The sequence below is a fragment of the Nicotiana attenuata genome, unplaced genomic scaffold (genome assembly GCF_001879085.1).
Source record: "Nicotiana attenuata strain UT unplaced genomic scaffold, NIATTr2, whole genome shotgun sequence".
Taxonomy (NCBI): domain Eukaryota; kingdom Viridiplantae; phylum Streptophyta; class Magnoliopsida; order Solanales; family Solanaceae; genus Nicotiana; species Nicotiana attenuata.
The window spans coordinates 175168-195285 of NW_017671239.1; the positions used below are offsets into that span (position 1 = coordinate 175168).

Here is a 20118-nt window from a genome sequence, read left to right on the forward strand (position 1 = left end):
ATTCACTTCAAATCACTCACAAAAATTCAAAAACAGTTTCAAATTGTATTCATGTCCAAACACAACTCTAATTTTCAAATATTATTTTCATTTGAAAATTTACTTTTTTTTCGAAAGATCACAATTCTTATGTCCAAACGCCCACTTAAAACAGTAAAACCTTACGGTCAACAGGAATGAAACTTAGGTACAAAATAGAAGATACACTTGCTCTGCAGTTTGACAAAAGAGTAAGAAAAAATGGAAAGTGCATTAAATTATTGTAGAAAAGTATAAAGAAAACAGTATAAAAATTGGCCTCCAATAAAAGCCAAGAGTCGATGACCTCTCCAAAAAAAAATTCAACTTAACGTGCCGCCACAGTTAATTACATGTCAGTACTGTGCAAAATGCCAACGTCTAATTGTCAATTCTAACAGCTAAAATGAAGATGATTTGTTTAATTATAAGGGTCTATTAGTATTAAAGAAATCCTGAAGCTAGACAACTTGCACACTAAACCAGAATAAATTATAAGTTTCACAAGTCACGAGCAGTATTTTTAAGGCAAGTTGCAAGAACGACTCCTCATTACCTACGGATGTAAGTAGTCTTATAAAATCTGTTATTTTTTAAAATATTTTAAAACAAAAATAAGATGTGAAAAATGTGGATATAGTATACTTTTGCCTTCCCATTAACATTGTTTGATCAAGTACGAAATTCAAGAAAGAAATAAATGTTTTTGAACTTTATGATCTAAAATAAACCATAGACACTTTGTGTGACAACGAAAAATAATCTCATTAAGGGAAAAATAATTTTTTATAAATTAAATTATTTTTAAATATAAAAGATGACATTCTTTTTTGTACAAACTAAAAAGAAAATTGTGCTAACATAAATTGGGACATAAGAAGTATAATAGTCGCAGTAAGTTCAAAACAAGAACCGCCCAAAATTTGGATAAGTAATATCTTGCATAATTATAAGTACGTGAAATATTTTTTGTCACTAAAATTTGGGATAGAAAGCAATACTAAATTTTACTTAAGAGCTTAAAGAAGAATTTAAATGAAAAAATATGTTTTGGGGTGCATGGAACAGATATCCCAAAGATGAATGTATAGCCTATTACCATCAAAGGATATGGTGCAACGGACGAGGCTGTTCTTTTCTTAACCAGAGGTTTCCGGTTTGAGCCTTAGATACGGAAAAATTCTTAGTAGAAAGAGCTTCCCCCTAATGGAGCCCTACGCGATGCGGATCCCGATATAATCTGGCTCCAGTACGGATACCGGACACCGGGTGAGAACCAAAATAAAAAGAATGTATATATAGCCTACTAAGAATATTTCGAGAATTGATAGAATGCCTTACATTGGGTGCCAAAAAAAAAAATGCCTTACATTGAATCGACTCCAAAGGAAGTCCCATATAAAATATTGGTGAGACCAACTTTAAAAATAAATAATTAATTATTTGAAAACAAATATATATAAATAAAAGAACGTGAAGTAAAAGTAAAGAAAATCTTGACAAGTGAGTGTAACCAGGTTTGAACTGTAAACTGCTAGCTGGTCTTACACTTCGACTTTAGGCCTATTTTGCGTATATTTTATTTGGACAAATTAGGATATATAGCTGCAAGAAAAACATACACTATTTTTTAGTCAATATTATGATGAATTCAAGAATCAACAGTAATAGATTCTATATTCTTTCTTTGCACATAATTCTTGTACTTGCCTCGAGCTGATCCTTTGGTTAGGTAAGTGTGTAATGTACTAAAAATACTGAACTTGATGCATTATCAAAATTTTCAAATTGCAATATAATTGGAATCTTTTTTCTTCCACCTATAAGTGGAAATCTTTAAGGGAAATATGACGGCTTCAACTCTTTGAATGAATCAGCAATAAAGTATATAAGTCCTTATACATTTTTCATTCTATAATATAAACAATAAGAAATAAACTTGAATCATGTCTAACATTTAGAGTTTTCTCCACCCGAGAAGTCTATTAATTATCTCATAGATTCGTTTTTTGGGAAAATGACAACACTGTTCAAAATCCGGAAACTACTCCAGCATAATATACTGGAATTCCAGTATACTCCAATATATTATACTAGAGTTCCAGCATAAATATACTGAAACTCCAGTATTATATATTGGAGTTCTAGTATAATATACCGGTCCAGCATAATATGCTGGAAGTTCATACACAGGTGCTCCAATCTCCAGTATATTATGCTGGAACTTTTCGCATGTTGAAGTTCCGGCATAATATGCTGGAAGTTCATACACAGGTGTACCGATCTCTAGTATATTATGCTGAAACTTTCCGCATGTTGAAGGTGCAGCATAATATGCTGGAAGTTCATACATAGGTGCACTGATCTCCAGTATATTATGCTGGAACTTTTCGTGTTGCAGCAAAATAGTGACTATTTTTCAGTGACTTTGCAAATGCTATCTATTTTTGAATAACCATTCCAAATATTGGCTAGCCCGTGCTATTTTTACCGCGAGCTAAAAGTGATAATACCCCTTTAATTTTAACAAATGAAACGTTAGCCCACGGGCCAGCACACAGCCTTCTTAGAGAAGTCCTTTCAAATGAAAAGATGGGTTGGGCTGTTAAATTCACCAGCCCACTAAATATCATGATATATTTAAAGTCAGAAGTATAGAAAATTTATTTTTTAATTACGCCAATCAAATATATTCACATAAACTAAAACCGAGGGAACACAGTGTAACTTATGATATGAAATGACTAGGCTTGTAAGTTACTAGTATTGATCAATCCATTCAAAAAATGAATGACATTGTTTATTCAGGAATAAGTTCAATGATCTTTAATTTGAACAATCTTTTTAAACATTTTCTGATAAGTTTAACCACACATTCTGATCAATAAAACTTTAGTTAAATGTCAACTTTTGTTACAAATTTTTAAAGACAATATCTACATTCTAATTCGGAAATTAAATAAATTAAAATATTATTTTCCTAAAACAACACAGTGTTAGAAGATAGGAAAGGGTGTGACATAGTGGTTAATAAAGTAATTTGAGAAGCATGAATTCTTATGTTCAAATTTCAATAAAGCCAAAAGTACTAGGTGCTTTCTTTTTATCTATTTGAGACATTGCAAATAGAGTTACCCGATACATAAGAGAGGTAACAAAAAAAAGAAAAAGAAAAAAATAAGGACCGAGAAAAATATCGGAAAAATGACATTGTATATCCACTTTTTAAAAATAGTCGAAAAATATAATATATATATATATATACACAGACACTCTGTATGATATATATATAAAAATTATACAAATTTTATATATTTTTACGGCTACCAAATATAAATAGTTTTCGGCGCGGGCTAAAAATGAAAAAAAACAAAAACAAAAATATCTATTGGAAAGAGGCTGCATCCGGACTCGGATCGAAGTGTCAAAACGATCAAATGCGTACGCGTTGTAGCGTCAACAATACCGAGTGACTACTGACTAACTTCCCATTTTCCTTTGACTTTCTATCACATCTTATCTTGGTTATCAGTTACTCTTGTCCAGGTGTGGCGGTAGCTTTTAACATATGAGTTGGACAAAATTCATTAGTTTTACTCAAACATGTTAGAAATTTATTAAAAGTTAAATTCAAAACTCAATTACTAACACTTTAGCTCATTTACAAAAAGTCAGGATATATAAAGTTCAAATCCTTCACTTCGCCCCCGCTGTTATCTTTTCGGTCCCTGATTTGGACAATTCGACTTGGAGCCCGTTTGAATTGGCTTGTTTTAAGTGCTTTTAAGCTAAAATAGCTTTTAAGTCATTTGTGTTTTGATAAAGTAAAAAAGTGCATGTGATGTAAATTTGAAAATCTGGTTCAAATAAAAAATTTCTTTCGACCAAAAAAAAAAAGAAGTGCTTTTAAACTTGATTTTAAACTAAAATGACAAAAACAAGCCAAAAGCCAAAAGTTAAAATTCCTAACTTATGGCTTAAAAGCTATTTCAGCTTAAAAGTCACTTAAAATAAGCCCATCCAAACGGGCTCTTGGTCATATTTATATTTTATCTCACCTTTAAGCGGCATTTTTCTGTCAATTTGACATAAGAAATTTAGCACGTAGTAAATATTATATTCAGTGTTATTTTTCAACGTCAAAGTAATTTTAAGTTAATTCAATTCATTTTAATCTTAAAAATAGTCAAATTGAAAACTCATAATTATTAAAGTAACGTCTGAATGGCAGTTGATAACATTGTTATTTATAACCAAAGATTGTGGTGAATAAATAGAACCATTTCACCCTTAGCCAGTCTGGATGGTTTTTCTCATTAAAAATTTTTAAGTGCCACGAATCTGGATTAGTTGGATCGCTTTAAAGGGTATCCGAACAAAGGGAGAGAAACCAGATTTTTTGTTACTCGTAGTGTGAACGAGTTGGTCAATTTAGCTTTAGCATATGTAAATTATGCTCCCAATTATTTACTTTAATGTATGCATGCGTCTTTAACAATATTGTATGTGAAGTTCCTTGGTTGGCGGCAATCAAAATCACCAGGTGATTTCTCTTAGTTTTTCAGGCCCCACATGTAAGTCATTTCCCGTACAAAATCCAAATCTATTCTAGTAAGTACATTTATGATACAATCTGCATATAATAACAAGAAATATTCAGTATTCAGTAGCCCAAATTTGTTAAAACTAAATGGGCATTCAAGACACCTTAGTCCATTTTGATTTATTTAATTTGTTCCTTTTATCTTTTCCTTTCCAATTCTTGAAATTGCAAATCAGAAGCTATGAGCAATGCTCCCTCCACCAGAATAAGAAGACTCGCCATTGAAATCCATCATCCTCAAGCAATCTTGAATTTCATTGTCCGATGCCATTAATTGATCCCAGAATTCTTCTTCTTTTTCAATACCAAAATCTGTGTTAATTCCCTGCTGTAACTGTACAGGCACTTGACGTTGTTGCTGGGATATAGAAAATGTAGTACTAGTAGTTGCATTCTGCTGTTGTATTGATGTATAATCACCAAATGAGAAATTAAGCTTAGCTCTAGGACCTCTAAATTCAATAGCAGCTTTATCATAAGCTCGAGCTGCATCCTCTGCTGTATTAAAAGTCCCAAGCCATACTCTAGCTGCCCTTCTTGGATCTCTAATTTCTGCAGCCCATTTTCCCCACGGTCTCTGTCTCACCCCTCTGTAATTCTTCTTCTTTTTCTTGAAAACTACAGTCTTTGCCTTCTTGTTATAATCCTCATCAGCAACTGGGCTGGCTCCAAAATAGTTGCAACCTATACACCCTTTTATTTTACAGAATTGACATGGCTCTGGTTCTGTTGGAACGCGAAACAGAGGAGGCTCTATATTTGACATGCTCGTAGAAGGTGAAGACGATGAAACAATGGTGGCACTGTTTGTGGTCATAGCATATTGAGTTGTATCACCTGTTATAACATTTGTTAAAGCAGAAACCATGATAGAAAACTCTTGTTCATCACTGAACTTTGGCTTTGAAATTAGATGGTTGACTGAAACAATTTCCTCTTGTTTAGCTTTCTTGGTTGACCTCTGCATTTTTGAAATTTGAAAAGGTGGAAATTTTAGTCTTTGGGTTTCAGATTGTTTTCTGGTTTTGAACTTCTTTGTTTTATATACGAGGGAATTAGAAAAAGATCAACGTGGATAAGCAAAGTTATAGTAATACACATTTGGTACACGGGTTTGATTTTAGCTGAGCTGGCATATTAAATTAGAAAAAGATCAACGTGGGAATTTAGATGATGAAGTTGACATAATTGGTTTCTAGTGGGTTTGGAGATGAGGTGGCGGTCACACTGGTCGGGTTCCCGGTAATACTTGATGACATGGCAGAGGAGTAAGCGTTCACACGGTAAACTATGACGTAATGCTTTACCGAAGGAGAGGGGTTTGGAATTTTTGGGAGACAAGGCTGGGGACAGTTGACAGTCAAATAAATGTCGCCTTGAAGTTAAAGGACCAAAGTACCACATGGTCCACATCCACCTCGTTTCCGTACTTCTCTTTTGTCTAATTTTTATACTACATAAACATAGTAATGTTTAAGATGTTAAATTTCATTATATTTTATATTAGTGATAGTTGAAGAAAATAATACTACTCCTACCAAGTTTAAAGACCCATCCATACATTGAACCTAGTTTTGCATTGATAACCCTTTAAATTTGTTCCTATTTTTCATTTAAACACTTTCTTTTAAGTCAATTCTATTTGAACACTCCAATTACCTTTGAAATGTGTCATTTAGACACAATGTTGTGACGTGGCATAGTGTATTACACCATATTTCAGAGCGTGAGAGATCAATTTTCTTTTTAAAATTCTTCTCTCTTTCTTTTTTCCTCCTACTCTTTCACAAACCATCACCATCACCTTCCCCCCCCCCCTCCCCCCAATAGTCCACCACCATCCACCTTATTGTTTTAGTTTTCATTGCCGAACTTAATGGAGATTGCCGGAAAAATCTCAAACATGTGTTCAGTGCAATTTGAATAATTGCCATATAAAGTGGCCAAGATAAAGGCTTAAAAACGACTTTGTGTTTTTCTCTCGCTTTCTTTCAGTTAACACACGTTCTCTCTCAAATCACAGCAAGATTTTTCTTTTTTCCTTTCCACGATCTCTCTCTCTCACACACACAGCAAGATTATAGGAACAAATTTCTCAGAATTGATCCTCAACGTTTTTGCTCCCAAAGTTCGTGGTAATTGGTAAAGTTTTTAGCCAGTTCACGCCAAATTACTCTGCCATTCTTCTTTTTCTCTTCACTCTTTTTTTCAGTTTCGCCATTGTTAGGTCTCGAGGAACAAACTTCAAATTTTGTCTTCAATGGTTGATTCAACAACTCCGAAGAAGTTTACACAAGGTATACCCACTAAATCACTCAATTTTGATCGTCGGCGTCTGAATCGCCGACGTCATCATCCACTATTGGCTCATCCTCTTAGGCGAACAGATCTGGCCATGGCTACGCGGGAGAAGATTTGAGGGCCGGATTTTTTGTTCGTCTCCATTTTTAGTTCTAATACAATGTATACAGTATTTTGCTTGGCCGAAAAAAGCCATCTCTGGCGAACTTTCTTCTCTTCTTTGCTATTTTAGTCACATATGATGATACTAATACGTACAAATCCACTCAAATACATTATATTTTTGTATAAATACAATTTTTTGCATGTATTTATGTATTCCGAAGGTCTGTATTTTTTCAATACAGTCGAATTCTGCTATTGTATTCATGAGTACAGTAGCGCGAATACAGTCGCGTAACAACTAAATAATAGCTATAGGAAGTAATTACGTATATAGTAGCTATAAAAAGTTAATAGTCACTAAACAATAGTGGTTTCTGAAAATTCCTCTATTAAACCATCTAATATTCGAAGCTCACTTATTTGACTAATTCAAATTTATGTCGGGTAACCAATTAAGGTAGTAAATCTCTTTCTATCAAAAAGTTCTGTTTATTTCTAATATTTAAATCCGAGACTTTTATTTAAGGTGAAAGGATCTCAACCATCGAACCATACCTCTGTGATAACGTCAAGGCACGTATTAGTATCCAATAACCAAGACACAAAGCGGACTAGGGTCGACATACTAGTTTGTTCATATGGGTAAACTTGATAGCTATTGCTTGACCTCAATATATAGCGGAGCCACATGCAACCTGAGGGATTCAAATTGAATTTTGTTTGGCAGAAAGTTATACTGCGCAAATATAAGATAAAAATAAATTTTTACATATATATAGAATTTAAAATCTCCTTAGCATAAGAGAAAATACATGTTGAAATAAAAAATACAGCATTTTTAATATTTTAGAATCTCCTCACCAGAATTTCTGATTCCATTTCTGCTCGAACTACAATAAATTTTAGCCAAACAAAAAATGTACTCCACTTGTTCGAGTTTGGAGGAGTCGGGTTAAAAATTATATATTCTTTTAGAGAAAATTTCATATTAAAACAAATGGGCTGCCTATTTTTCAACTTTATAGCCCATATTTCAATTTACAATTGAGTAGCCCAAAAATAACAGGCCCATATCCGATAAGAGGGGTGTTATTTCCGTTTTTTGGGATTCAGAAGTAGGATTTTATATCTTTCAGCGGGATTTTCTCTCATTCTTTCCATTCTTCTTACCAAATCTACAAAATCGTGATCTTGCGGTCAATGCAACTCCAAAAACCCTAGAAATTGTTCTTCATCTCGAATTAACAGCGAATCTAACACGAAAAGTGAAATTTTTTTGCTGCAATCAGCGCAATTTTCATTTTTGCTGCAATTTTGATTTCAACTTTTTGTTCGATGGAGCTTTTTTCAGTTTACGTTCTTCATAGTGGTGAATAGGAAGAAAACAAGTTTATCAATTTCGTCAGCGATTGTGTAATAATCGAGTCGACATTCAGCTACAACAATTTAGTTGCAGCTATTTCGGAACAGATTAGAATCGATTGTGAGTTAAACACATTGGAGATTAACTTTCTCTCAAAGGATGATTTGCCACCGATCCTGATTTACAACAATACAGGTGTTAAGGTGTATATCGAATTAAAGAAGAAAAACTTGAATTTCACTGAATACCCGTTGTATGTGACGGTGAAAGAGGTTTATGATAATCGTTTGGTTGGTACAAGTTCCAGTTGTTTGGTTGGTACAAGTTCTAGTTGTTTGGTTGCTACAAGTTCCAATTGTATAGATGTGTCCACAATTGATAGCACTGAGATTATGCCTGATATCGAATTTATTGAAAACACAAAATTTAGTGAAAACACGGGTATAATAGATGATATGTTGAATGAATTTGTTGAGGAAGATCAAGTTTATAAGGATAAAGAGGCAGTTATCAGTGTGATGAAGAATTTGGCTGTACGCGAGAGGTTCCAATTCAAGGTGAAGAGATCTAGCGCAACAAGGTATGACAATAGTTGTATATTCTGTTATATATATGTATAATTATGTATAAAGTAGTATATATCTAGTTATGTTTTTGTATACAAGTGTATTTAGAAGTTGAATGATCTTTAATCCTAGGTATCACCTTGTGTGTGTGGATGACAATTGTGCTTGGAGTTCAAATCTTCTGTCGTTTACAAGGCAAACATATTCAAGGTGAGAAGTTACAATAATAATCACACATGCGGCTATGGTGAAAGATACTTAACACAACGTCAAGCTACTTCAGGTGTAATTGCTAGTATAGTCAAGGACAAGTATGTCAATCCAAAAAGAGTTTACACTGCAAATGATATAATAGAGGACATACAAAAGCAACACGGGATTGAAGTGAGCTACATGAAAGCATGGAGAGCTAAAGAGATAGCAATGGCAATCATAAGAGGGAATCCGAGTGATTCATATAAGGAGTTGCCGAAGTATTTTTATATGTTGGAGCATACAAATCCAGGAACGGTTACAAAGTTGCACAAATTAGAAGATGGATGCTTTCTTTATGCATATGTTTCGCTATATGCATCTATCAAGGGTTGGGAGCATTGCAGACCGATAATGGTTGTTGATGGAAGTTTCCTTAAAGCAACATATAAGGGTACCATATTGACTGCTTACACACAGAATGGAGCTGGTGAGTTGACTGCATCTACCTTGTTTCTGCAGTTTGTATAATGTTGTAGTTTCATGTATAAAAGTGTATAGGATTTCACAGCTGCCGTTTTTATAAAAATTGCAGTTGGTATAAAGTTGTATAATTGTGTATAACTGTGTATAAGATTTATATAATTGCCTGAATCGTAATATCTATTTTGTATAAACAGGAAAAATCCTTCCACTTGCATATGCAATTGTAGATTCAGTGTAACGACCCGGTTAGTCGTTCTAAGAGTTGTAGCCTCGTTCTCTCATTTCTGTTTCTTTATGTGTTGTTCAGCTGTGTTGAGTTGTATTGAGTTGGTAGGTTTGGGTTCGGAGTAGTTTTGGAGTGAAATGATCACTTAGTCTCTTAGTTAGAAAAGTCAATCGAAAGTAGACTTATGAGTAAAAGAATTCGGATTTGGATTTTATGATTCGATTAGCTTCGTTGGATGATTTTAGACTTAGGAGTGTGTCCGGAATATAATTTGGAGGTCCGTGGTAGAATTAGGCTTGAATTGACAAAAGTTGGAAGTTTAGAATTTCTTAGGCTTGAATTCGAGGTTGATTTAGTATTTTGGTGTTTCGGAGGTTTGACTAAGTTCGGGTAGTGATATATGACTTGTTGGAATTGTTGGTTAAGGTCCCGAAGGCCTCGGGTGAGTTTCGGATAGGTTTGGGTTGTGTTGCGTTCGTTTTTCTTATGTTTCGACGCCGTTTTTTCAAGCATAAATGATATCATATTGAACAAATGAGCTCCGATTTCTTTTGTGATTGAAGAATTAGATCCGTATTATAATTACAGACCTATAGCAAAAAGAATCTTCGAATTTGGACATCGTATGAGGATTTTATGGTCATTTTACTAAGATTTAGGTTGCCAGATTTTTCAGGTTAATTACGAAATTGCCACTAGCAGCGTAATTAAAAATCTACACTATTTGCAAATATTAAAACCTACCTATCTCATTCGAGATAAGGTCAAATTGAGTGATTCAAAAGCCTAACTTGACTAGAATTTCACAAGGAATCCATTGGAGGAATAAAATACGAGTTTCGGGATTGTTTGGCTCGAGAAACGAGGCAGAATAGCTGGTAGAAAAATATACAAAACTAGGGTTTGTTCATTCAGTCATATTTTGAGTTGGGGAGCTCGGATTTGGGCGATTTTGGAGGCGATTTTCACCATATGGATTGGGGTAAGTGTTCTCTACTCGATTTTAATTATAATTTATGAATCCATCTTCGTTTTTGGGATTTGATTGATGATTTCAAAGTGAAATTGAGGGAGCTAGGGTTTGAGTATTAGAGAGTTTTAAGTGAGGATTTGAGGGACCAAACGGAGTCCGATTTTGACAAATTTTATATAGATAGACTCGGGAGAGGACGAGGATTATTATTCTGCCATTTTTGACTGACTCCGAGACGTGGGCCCGGGGGCCGAGTTTTGGCCGATTTCGGATTTTTGGCATGTTTTTGTTATTTTTATTGTGTAATTCAATTCTTTAGACTATGTTGATAGTAGTATTCTAATTATGGTTAGATTCGAAGCTTTTGGAGATCGAGACGAGGGACGAGGGCATTACGGAGTAGAATTTTGCGCTGTTGAGGTAAGTAACAGTTTTAACTCTGGCTTTGAGGGTATAAACCCGGAGAAATTGATATCATGTGATTGTTTGGTGGTGATACCCACGCTAGGTGACGGGCGTCTGGGTGTGCAACGTGAGGGATTGAGACTTGGTCCGTCCCGTGAGGCTGTGAGGCCTAATGGCTATTATCTGTAGTTATGTGTTTACTTGTTGTTGAACTTGTTTGCCTTCATGTTAGAGATCATGTTCAGGCTTTATTCATGCTCACTATATTTGTACTCAGTCATAGAAATTATTTTACATGTTTATCTCACTCTCTATTATTTGGTAATATGCTGTGATACTTGATGTGAGATGTGTTCCCTTATTTGTTGATGATGGTAACGCTNAGATGTGGTCCTACCACCTAAAGGGAGAAGGAATGCAGGAAGGCCAATAAAGGAAAGACTCAAACCTGCTTCAGAGAAAGAGTCTAAGAGGGCATTTTCATGTTCCGTGTGTGGACAAAGTGGTCACAATAGAAAAACATGTAGGAATCGACCAAAATAAATAGTTGGAAACATAACACTTCCTATTACATATGTTGTCATGTTGAGTAGTTAAGTTTCGCAAACAATAAAGTTACAAATGTTGAGTAGTTAAGTTTCACAAGCAATTGAGTTACAAATGTCAATAAAGAATTACAATTTACACTATATATTGCAATTATGTTAAATATGTTTCATTATACATGTTTTGATTATCCAATAATAATGTGTTGATGTTTTTAATGGTGCTAAATATATTGATAGATTGTACAAATGCAAAACAGAACTGCAAACAATCAATGGTATTATATGTATGCAGATGTATAAATGAGAGTATAAGTTTGTATAAAATTATATAACTATGTATATTATTGTATACATATGTATAAACCCTGCAACATTAACAAAACTGCAACCATAATGAAAATACATACTTTGTTAAAGGACAAAAGCAACTGAAATATTCATTAAAATGTAATTCATTCACAGCTACAATGTGTAATGACTACCACAAATTACACAAAAATAAAAATATCTATAATATCCGTTAAGGTTATCTCACAAGTAGCAGAATAGTACTTAGACAAAACTAGGCAACAACTCCTGATACATAGCAAAACTATATTAAAATGGAAAAAACAGAACTACTTTCTCGGTCGTCCCCTCTTCCTCTTCCTGAAAAGTCTCCCTGTGATTTCATCACCACTAATTGCACCGGACTGTTGTTTTTTCCTTCCATAATCCCACAACAGAGATCCCCACATGGTGCGAAGTGTCTCAATGTCAAAATTATCTTTTCGAATTTCCTTACCAAGGATGAAATACTCAGCAAAGCCAACAACAAAAGCACCACAATCACTGTAATTAAAAAAAATTAAATTCTCTGTACGTTACTGTAAATAGGTACACTAATAGTAAAATAGTAAAACAATTGAGATTAACCTACCATTTGATCTGTTGTGGCACATTATTAACCAGATTAATCTGCAAAGCATCAGAATGGGATTTATCGGTATATGCACCATTGTTCCAATCAATGCCCTTCTTCTCGACATAAAAATCAGAACTCTTCAAGAAGTAAGGTATCAAATTTGCATAAGGTAATGCAGGATCCAAAGCAAGTCTATCATTAATAGCTCCACGGTTAGAGTCATAGATGTGGATGCACCTATCTATGAATGTAAACAACCCCAAAACCCAATGGCCCAATTTTGCTCTTCCGCACTTCACATAGATAGGGAATAAGACGTGGTCAACAGTGTGCCACGGTACATTTGCATCACAATAATATCCTCTAATGTACTCTTCTATCTCATGCCCTTCAGGAATCACTGAAGGATCTTGATTCACTTTGAAATCTTTATACAGGGAGTTGATTTTGTTACCAAAGGCAAAGTCGGTTGTAGTAAACCGCATGGCAACATTCGGCCCATATTTTCCCCTCTTCCTCAAATAATAAAAGAGGACATCCAAGTGCTGAGACAAGAAATAAAACAAAACAACCATCACTACTAAATTTTTTAAATATACAAATTTATACGCTATTATACAAAGTTATACATATTTATACAAGGTTATACAATCTTATACTGTGATTATACAAAGTTATGTATACACTATGGGGGTCTCAAACAATAAAGATACCCAATAAATAAAAAGGCATTAGAACAAAAAGTTATTAAATACCGTGTCAATCAAAGGTCGACCACAATACGCAAGTGAGTGGAACCAGTCCTTTGTGGTCACATGACACGAGCCAAAAGTAAAAGCTTCCGCAAGCTTATTTACTTCATCGGTATAAATATTTTTGGCACTTCAAATCACAAAAAATAAAAAGTAATCAGAACTACCTTCATTGACAAGTATAAAATCAAAACATGAAAGCTTAAAGAAAGTTAAGATACTTTCGCCTCGTATCCATCCCATTATCAACAAGCGCACAAAACTCTTTGGCCAATGGCGACAAGGGATCAAAATCATCAATTTCGATCGTGAAAGGATGCTTGATATAAAAAATGAGCTTGTGTGCAGATCCTGATGCCCCCGAATAAAAAACTGGCAAATATGGAGATTTGGCATATTTTCCTGGTATTTTCTGTCGAACCGACTGTTCAGGAGAAATGTAATCCTCTTCTACGTCTATGATGGATGGTCTATGAAGCACAATGTGGGACATTTGTAGCGCATCTAAATCTTCATCGCCAATGTCATCCCAAAATGTATCACCCTTGACATCACCTGCCGCCCCTTAGACAAAGAAAACCAATAATAAAAAACTTTCAAAATGAAGAAAAGAAAAATCAAACAAAAGAAGATAAAATGCAGAATGAATACCACATCAACACCATCAGTAACTCCCTCGTTTGTTCTGACACCTAAATCTGTTTGGTCAGCTAGCGTATTATCTTGATTCACTTGATCGACAAAGTCAGGAACAACATCGTATTGATAGCCATCAAATTCGCCAAGACCAGATGTATTGTCATCAGACACGCACTGACGAATCTAATAAAAAATAATAGAATGAGAAGGCATAACTGTTGAGTGATGATTCAGAGAAGGCATAACTGTTGAGTGATTTGGTTTTATCAGTAAATTACCTTAGAATCAGGAACCTCCTCCCTCGTTTGCTTGGTTTCCTTCATATTCAGAAAACTGAACACTTTTTCAAATGAAGAAACTACATAACTGTTGAGTGTCGTAACTGTATCAGTCAACTACAACAAAAAACAACAAAAACAACAAAAGTAAATCAACAACCATGTTTATAACCAAAAAATCATGTATATACAAAAAGTACCGATAAACTACAGAAAAGCTAAAGCTCCAGTACCTTTCCAACAACACTCCTCAACTTCTCAACTTTATCATTCAACAGATCAATGCGCGCCGAAGGATAATAACTCGGGTTAGGCTGTTGCTCCGTATTCTGAGGATAAGGTCGTTTAGACTATTGCTCCATATTCTGAGGACAAGGCGGAGACGCAAAGACAGAATTATCAGTGTGAAAGGCAGGGACCTCCCCTGATGCAACATCAGCAGCATTAACTTCAAAAAGCGTGGTGATGTTCAGAGTTGACATCTCTTCACGAGTAGGGGAAATGTTCCTATAGTTCAACTACAATAAGAAAAACTGGATTACAACAGTAGAAAAAGGAAATTATGACATATTCATAAGTATACATACTTACAGAAAAACTGAAATCATATATGAAGAAGTATTATGGTACAAAATGTTTACCTTGTCGATACTAGACATGATTACCCCGCCAGTCAAATCCGCATATGTTGGAGTTTCATTGACTTTCCAATTAAGAATGCGTGGCACATTTGTGCCAACGCGAATAGCTAGATGCTTGTCAACCATATAGCAACACTCAAAAAACCATATTTGTAATGCAAGTGGCAAACCTCCGAGCCTATACATTGTCAAATAGTCACATTGTTTGTCCCTCATTGTCTTCAAAATATCTTCAAATGACTTTTTTCCCCAAGCATATGTGTGACATTGACCACTTTCAATGATATCAAAATCATCTTTGTTGATACCATGATTATTGGCATCTGAGAATATGCAATGATGGACAAACGCCATCAAGGCCATCTTGAACGCATCTTCGTCCGACTTCCAGTCCTTTTTCTTGAAGCGATCAAGAAGCTGCCCCCTCGATATAGCCTTTTTTCCATCTCCCGGAAAATACTCTTTTAGCAACCTATTGACATCTGGTTTGTCATAGAATGTGGCGTCTTCTTCTACACACTTCAGACCAGTGATAACAACAAACGCTCCAATGCCAAAACGCAGCAAACAACCATTAATTTTAACCCACAACTCCCTTTCCCATCCTGGGATGACTTCCCTCAATAGTATATAATGAATAAGTTGATTTTGAATTTTAAATTGAGGGAGGTCCAAGAAGTACCCAAAACAACTAGCACGGAACATTTGAAGTTGCGTGTCAGTCAAATATTGCTTCAACATGCTCACAATATCAGTCTCGGTATGGGAACTAATCCTGTTGTGGAAATGATCAACTGGTTGTATATAGAAGTCTCCAACCTTGCATATGGAAAAATAACAAGAAAGAAATTAGGAACAAAAATTATACTAAAATATTGTATAAAATGTATAAATCAGTGTAGCAGTACTTGTATAAATATGTATAAACAACTGTATAACTTTGTATGAAATTGTATAAGCATGTATAAAATTAATAGCAACACAGGGAATACCTTCAGCTTAGCTTTTCTCTCGTTCAATTTGCAGCGAATAGCAAACCTTTGTTCTTTGGATATGCAATCAAGACCACTCTCACCATCGTCCTTGATCTTTCTCTTTTTCGGTTTAACAGTGGGACCTACATCATCTTCATTAACCAAATCAACTTTCAGCTTTTCTTTTGATTTTTCATGTCTCCCACATTTCTTACTCCTTATTCTAACAATGTTAACTGGAGTAGGAGTATTACTCGTTTGTGAACGAGTCATTCGACTGCTCTCTTGTTGCAACTTTTTTGTAGGAGCAGGAGACTAAAAATCATCATCATCGGGAGCCTGGACATGCGCATTCGCTTCAGAATTAGGGGTTGAGGGCAAGTCCCTCAATGATTTAACTGGAGTAGGAGTATTCTTCGTTTGCGAACGAGTCATTCGACTGCTCTCTTGTTGCGAATTTTTTGGAGGAGCAGGAGACTCAAAATCATCATCATCTGAGGCCCGGACATGCACATTAGCTTCAGAATCAGGGCTTGAGGGCAAGTCCCTCAATATTTTCGCAAAATCGAACTTAACACCTTTTCCAACAACCTTCATACGACCTTTAGAAGCAGGTATTTTTGAACGCATTTTCTACAATAAAACAAACAAAGCTTTAGCAAAAGTGAAGACAAGTGAAGGAAAACACAAAAATCAAACAAAAAACAAAGGTCATGAACACAAAGCAGAGGCCAATTTTTTCAAATTGTAACAAAACTCAAAAAATAAATTCTACCCTAAAAGTCGAAATAACAAAGCATGCAAACTGGAACATCAAGTTTAGGCCCAGAACGAAGATAGAAGGAACACAAAATCAAACGAAAAACACAACAACATTGTAAAGAAAATATTCAAAATCAGAAAAGCAAAAAAATTAAAAATAAAACAAAATTTAAAACCAAAACTGTGGTAAAAGCATAAAATGAAACGAAAATTACCTGAAAATAAGAGTGAAAGCTCGAAAAATTACTTGAGACCCAACAGTGGAGGACGATTGCCTTCGTCTCTGAGAAAAGCGTGAGAAAAAGAGAGAGAAAGAAATTTAAAAGCGAAAACCGTTGATTTAATATTTGTTGGCTACCGGGTAAAAACTAAATTTCAAAACATATACAATCTGGATTAAACTAGGTAAGAACTTCAAATGTAAGCTACTTTCAAATGGGTTGTATGGTCCAAGTGATATATGATGTAATTTCTTCATTCTTTTATGGGTCAACTTAGGTCAATTTGAGCTACTCAAGTAACCAAATTTGACCCGTAAACCTAGTGAAGAAACGACAATAAAAATCTTTTATGTTTTGTTTGTCACACGAATAAGCGCACCCCACAAAACTTAAGCTCGACAATAAAAACACCCTAGTCTACTGCAAATTCTTTTGTTCTTTTTCTCCTTTCCTTTCCTATTCTTGTTTAATTGAAAGTGAACATCAGAAGCTATGAGCAATGCTCCCTCCAGCAGAATCTGAAGAATGGCCATTGAAATCCATCATCCCCAAGCAATCTTGAATCTCATTATCCCATTTCATTAATTGATCCCAGAATTCTTCTTCTTTTCCAATACCAGCATCTGTTTTAATTCCCTGCTCTAACTGTACTGGCTCTTGTTCTTGCTGGGGCAAAGAAGATATTGAAGTGGTTATATTCTGCTGTAACTGAACTGATGTATAATCTGCAAACGAGAAATTAAGCTTAGCTCTAGGACCTCTAAACTCAATAGCAGCTTTATCATAAGCTCGAGCTGCATCCTCTGCTGTATTAAAAGTCCCAAGCCATACTCTAGTCGCCCTTCTTGGATCTCTAATTTCCGCAGCCCATTTTCCCCATGGTCTTTGTCTCACTCCTCTGTAACTCTTCTTCTTTTTCTTGGCCTTGTTATTATAATCATCATCAGCAACTGGGCCGGCTCCAAAATAGTTGCAACCTAAACACCCTTTTATTTTACAGAATCGACATGGCTCTGGTTCTGTGGAAACGCGAAACAGAGGAGGATCTAAACTTGACACGCTCGTAGATGGTGAAGACGATGAAACAATGGTGGCACTATTTGTGGTCATAGAATATTGAAATTCTTGAGTTGTATCACCTGTTATAACATTCTTTAACGCAGAAACCATGATGGAAAACTCTTGTTCGTCTGTGAACTTTGGCTTTGAAATTAGATGGTTGATTGAAACAGTTTCCTCTTGTTTAGCTTTCTTGGTTGACCTCTGCATTTTTGAAATTTGTAAAGGTGGAAACTTTGGTCTTTGGGTTTCAGATTGTTTTCTGGTTTTGAACTTCTTTACTTTATATACAAGGCAGGGATGTGAACTAACAACAACGTGGATAAAAAGGTTACTATAATACACTTTTTGTACACGGGGTTTGACTTTAGCTTAGCTGGCATATTAAAATTAATTGGTTTTGGGGGCACGTGGGATTTGGATGGTACGTTTATGATGAGGTGGCGGTTATACGGGTCGGGTTTCGGTAATACTTGATGACATGGCAGGGGAGAGAAGTGTTCACACTTCACATGGTGATTGTCAATTTCGTGGATGGAGGAGGTGGACAGCTTTTGCCTTTTTAGGCAAAGGACGGTTATAGAGGATAAGAGGAAAGGAATGATGTAATCACTTACACAAATGAGAGGGTATTTTTGGAATTATGGGAGACATTAGACAAGACTGGGGACCGTTGACGGTCAAATAGTTCGTCCTGTCGCTTTGAAGCAAAGTAGACCAAACAGCTTCATATCTACAAGGCAATTGAATTAGCAAAAAAGGAAAGTATACAAGGCAAATCAGAATCGGATATAGAATTATTAAAATGTGGATGCACTACTAAAGAAAAGAAGATAAAAAATATTAAAGTGGGAATTGATCCCCCTTCCTTTGGGTAAATAACTCAAAATCTATATCTATATATATATATTAAAGCAAGAAAGTTGCCATATATAATTAACATTATGGTTAAGCCAAGCGGCAAGCTAATAAATGTCAATAGTATATTGTAACTTTATTCTATATTTGATTATTTTAGTTAAAGATAAATATAATATATATATATATATATATATATATATATATATATATATATATGTATGTATGTATGTATGTATATATATATGCGGAATTTGAATTAAAAGATAATTTTGAATTTATAGATAAAGTTCTAAAATTCGAATTTAAATTAAAAATAAAATTTATCTTTTTTTTATCATGTTATCATACTTAATTCGGTGAATGATCATATGCAATCATGTTAGAAATTTTTGTTATTTTTCTAATTATTTAAATACTACTTTGCCTCTAGCAAAAAAAAAAAAAAAAAAATACTCCATATAACTATAAAACNAAAAAAAAAAAAAAAAAAAAAACTATTCCATATAACAATAAACTCTTTCACATTTAAAATCCTATAAGTATAGTTCTTTGAAACACTATAGCTAGATTTGAATAAAACAAAATTCTTTTAAAATAAATATAATAAATAGGGTACACGTCTATGTTTATATAAATAGCAAAAAGGAGTTTACAAAACCAAATAAAAGTTTACTTACATATATAATAAAGTAAACATACATGCTGGAGAAATCAACATCACAAAATCAATCAATATTAAAAAAAAAAGTTGTTTCTTTTTTCTTCTTGAAGAATATTTGTTTGAAGAGTCAATTTGCATAAATGGACATCAAACAAATAACAAAACTTTAGCTATACAATTGCTATCATTAATTTCAATTTAGCATATTCAAGGAATTGAATGATATAAACTGAAACCCTTCATTTAGTCAAGCCAATATTGCAAGGGTATAATACTTTTTTCGTTGAAGAATATTAGTTTTGAATCATTGGATTATGTGAAAGGTTTTTTTTTTCAAACTCAACAAGAGAGAAATTGGTTTTAATTGATAGTTTATATAGCGACTTTTAAGTGTAACAAAGAGTATATATAAAGAAAATTTTTATATGACGTGGAATATTTTTTTTTTAAATGTAAAAAAATTATTTCGAAAAAACTCTTATTTTTAATTCAAAGATAATAAAAAGATAAGATATTTTTAGAACATTAGTAGAGAGTTTTAAAATTATTATAATAGAAGTTATATCATGGATAACTCAAA

General features: G+C 34.2%; 4 protein-coding genes across 4 annotated transcripts; all 4 read right to left on the reverse strand.

The window, feature by feature from the left end:
• Window positions 1-4463: 4463 nt before the first annotated feature.
• Window positions 4464-5651, reverse strand: LOC109206946 (ethylene-responsive transcription factor ERF109-like). Its single transcript, XM_019369819.1, has one exon. It carries the CDS (start codon window positions 5586-5588, stop codon window positions 4794-4796), a length of 795 nt encoding a protein of 264 aa, XP_019225364.1. The 5' UTR covers window positions 5589-5651; the 3' UTR covers window positions 4464-4793.
• Window positions 5652-12222: 6571 nt separating this feature from the next.
• LOC109206948 lies at window positions 12223-13763 on the reverse strand. Its single transcript, XM_019369821.1, has 3 exons — window positions 13446-13763; window positions 12706-13235; window positions 12223-12617 (listed from the first exon to the last, which is right to left on the reverse strand). Exons 2-3 carry the CDS (start codon window positions 13173-13175, stop codon window positions 12404-12406), a joined length of 684 nt encoding a protein of 227 aa, XP_019225366.1. The 5' UTR covers window positions 13176-13235; window positions 13446-13763; the 3' UTR covers window positions 12223-12403.
• An 829-nt stretch (window positions 13764-14592) lies between these two features.
• On the reverse strand, window positions 14593-17043 carry LOC109206945. The gene is made up of 4 exons (XM_019369817.1): window positions 16952-17043; window positions 15993-16607; window positions 15001-15819; window positions 14593-14877 (listed from the first exon to the last, which is right to left on the reverse strand). The coding sequence occupies exons 2-4, from the start codon at window positions 16245-16247 to the stop codon at window positions 14710-14712; spliced, it is 1242 nt and encodes a 413-aa protein (XP_019225362.1). The 5' UTR covers window positions 16248-16607; window positions 16952-17043; the 3' UTR covers window positions 14593-14709.
• Window positions 17044-17109: 66 nt separating this feature from the next.
• Window positions 17110-18296, reverse strand: LOC109206947 (ethylene-responsive transcription factor ERF109-like). The gene has a single exon (XM_019369820.1). It carries the CDS (start codon window positions 18224-18226, stop codon window positions 17441-17443), a length of 786 nt encoding a protein of 261 aa, XP_019225365.1. The 5' UTR covers window positions 18227-18296; the 3' UTR covers window positions 17110-17440.
• Between the last annotated feature and the right edge of the window lie 1822 nt (window positions 18297-20118).

Bases quoted from the DNA above. Each gene is read 5' to 3' on its own strand.
- LOC109206946 (XM_019369819.1), bottom strand. From the start codon at position 5,588: ATGCAGAGGTCAACCAAGAAAGCTAAACAAGAGGAAATTGTTTCAGTC.
- LOC109206948 (XM_019369821.1), bottom strand. From the start codon at position 13,175: ATGCGGTTTACTACAACCGACTTTGCCTTTGGTAACAAAATCAACTCC. The intron at 12,618-12,705 runs GTAGGTTAATCT...TTTTAATTACAG, and splicing joins GTGCCACAACAGATCAAATG to TGATTGTGGTGCTTTTGTTG.
- LOC109206945 (XM_019369817.1), bottom strand. From the start codon at position 16,247: ATGACTCGTTCACAAACGAGTAATACTCCTACTCCAGTTAACATTGTT. The intron at 15,820-15,992 runs GTATTCCCTGTG...TCCATATGCAAG, and splicing joins AGAGAAAAGCTAAGCTGAAG to GTTGGAGACTTCTATATACA. The intron at 14,878-15,000 runs GTAAACATTTTG...TTCTTATTGTAG, and splicing joins TCATGTCTAGTATCGACAAG to TTGAACTATAGGAACATTTC.
- LOC109206947 (XM_019369820.1), bottom strand. From the start codon at position 18,226: ATGCAGAGGTCAACCAAGAAAGCTAAACAAGAGGAAACTGTTTCAATC.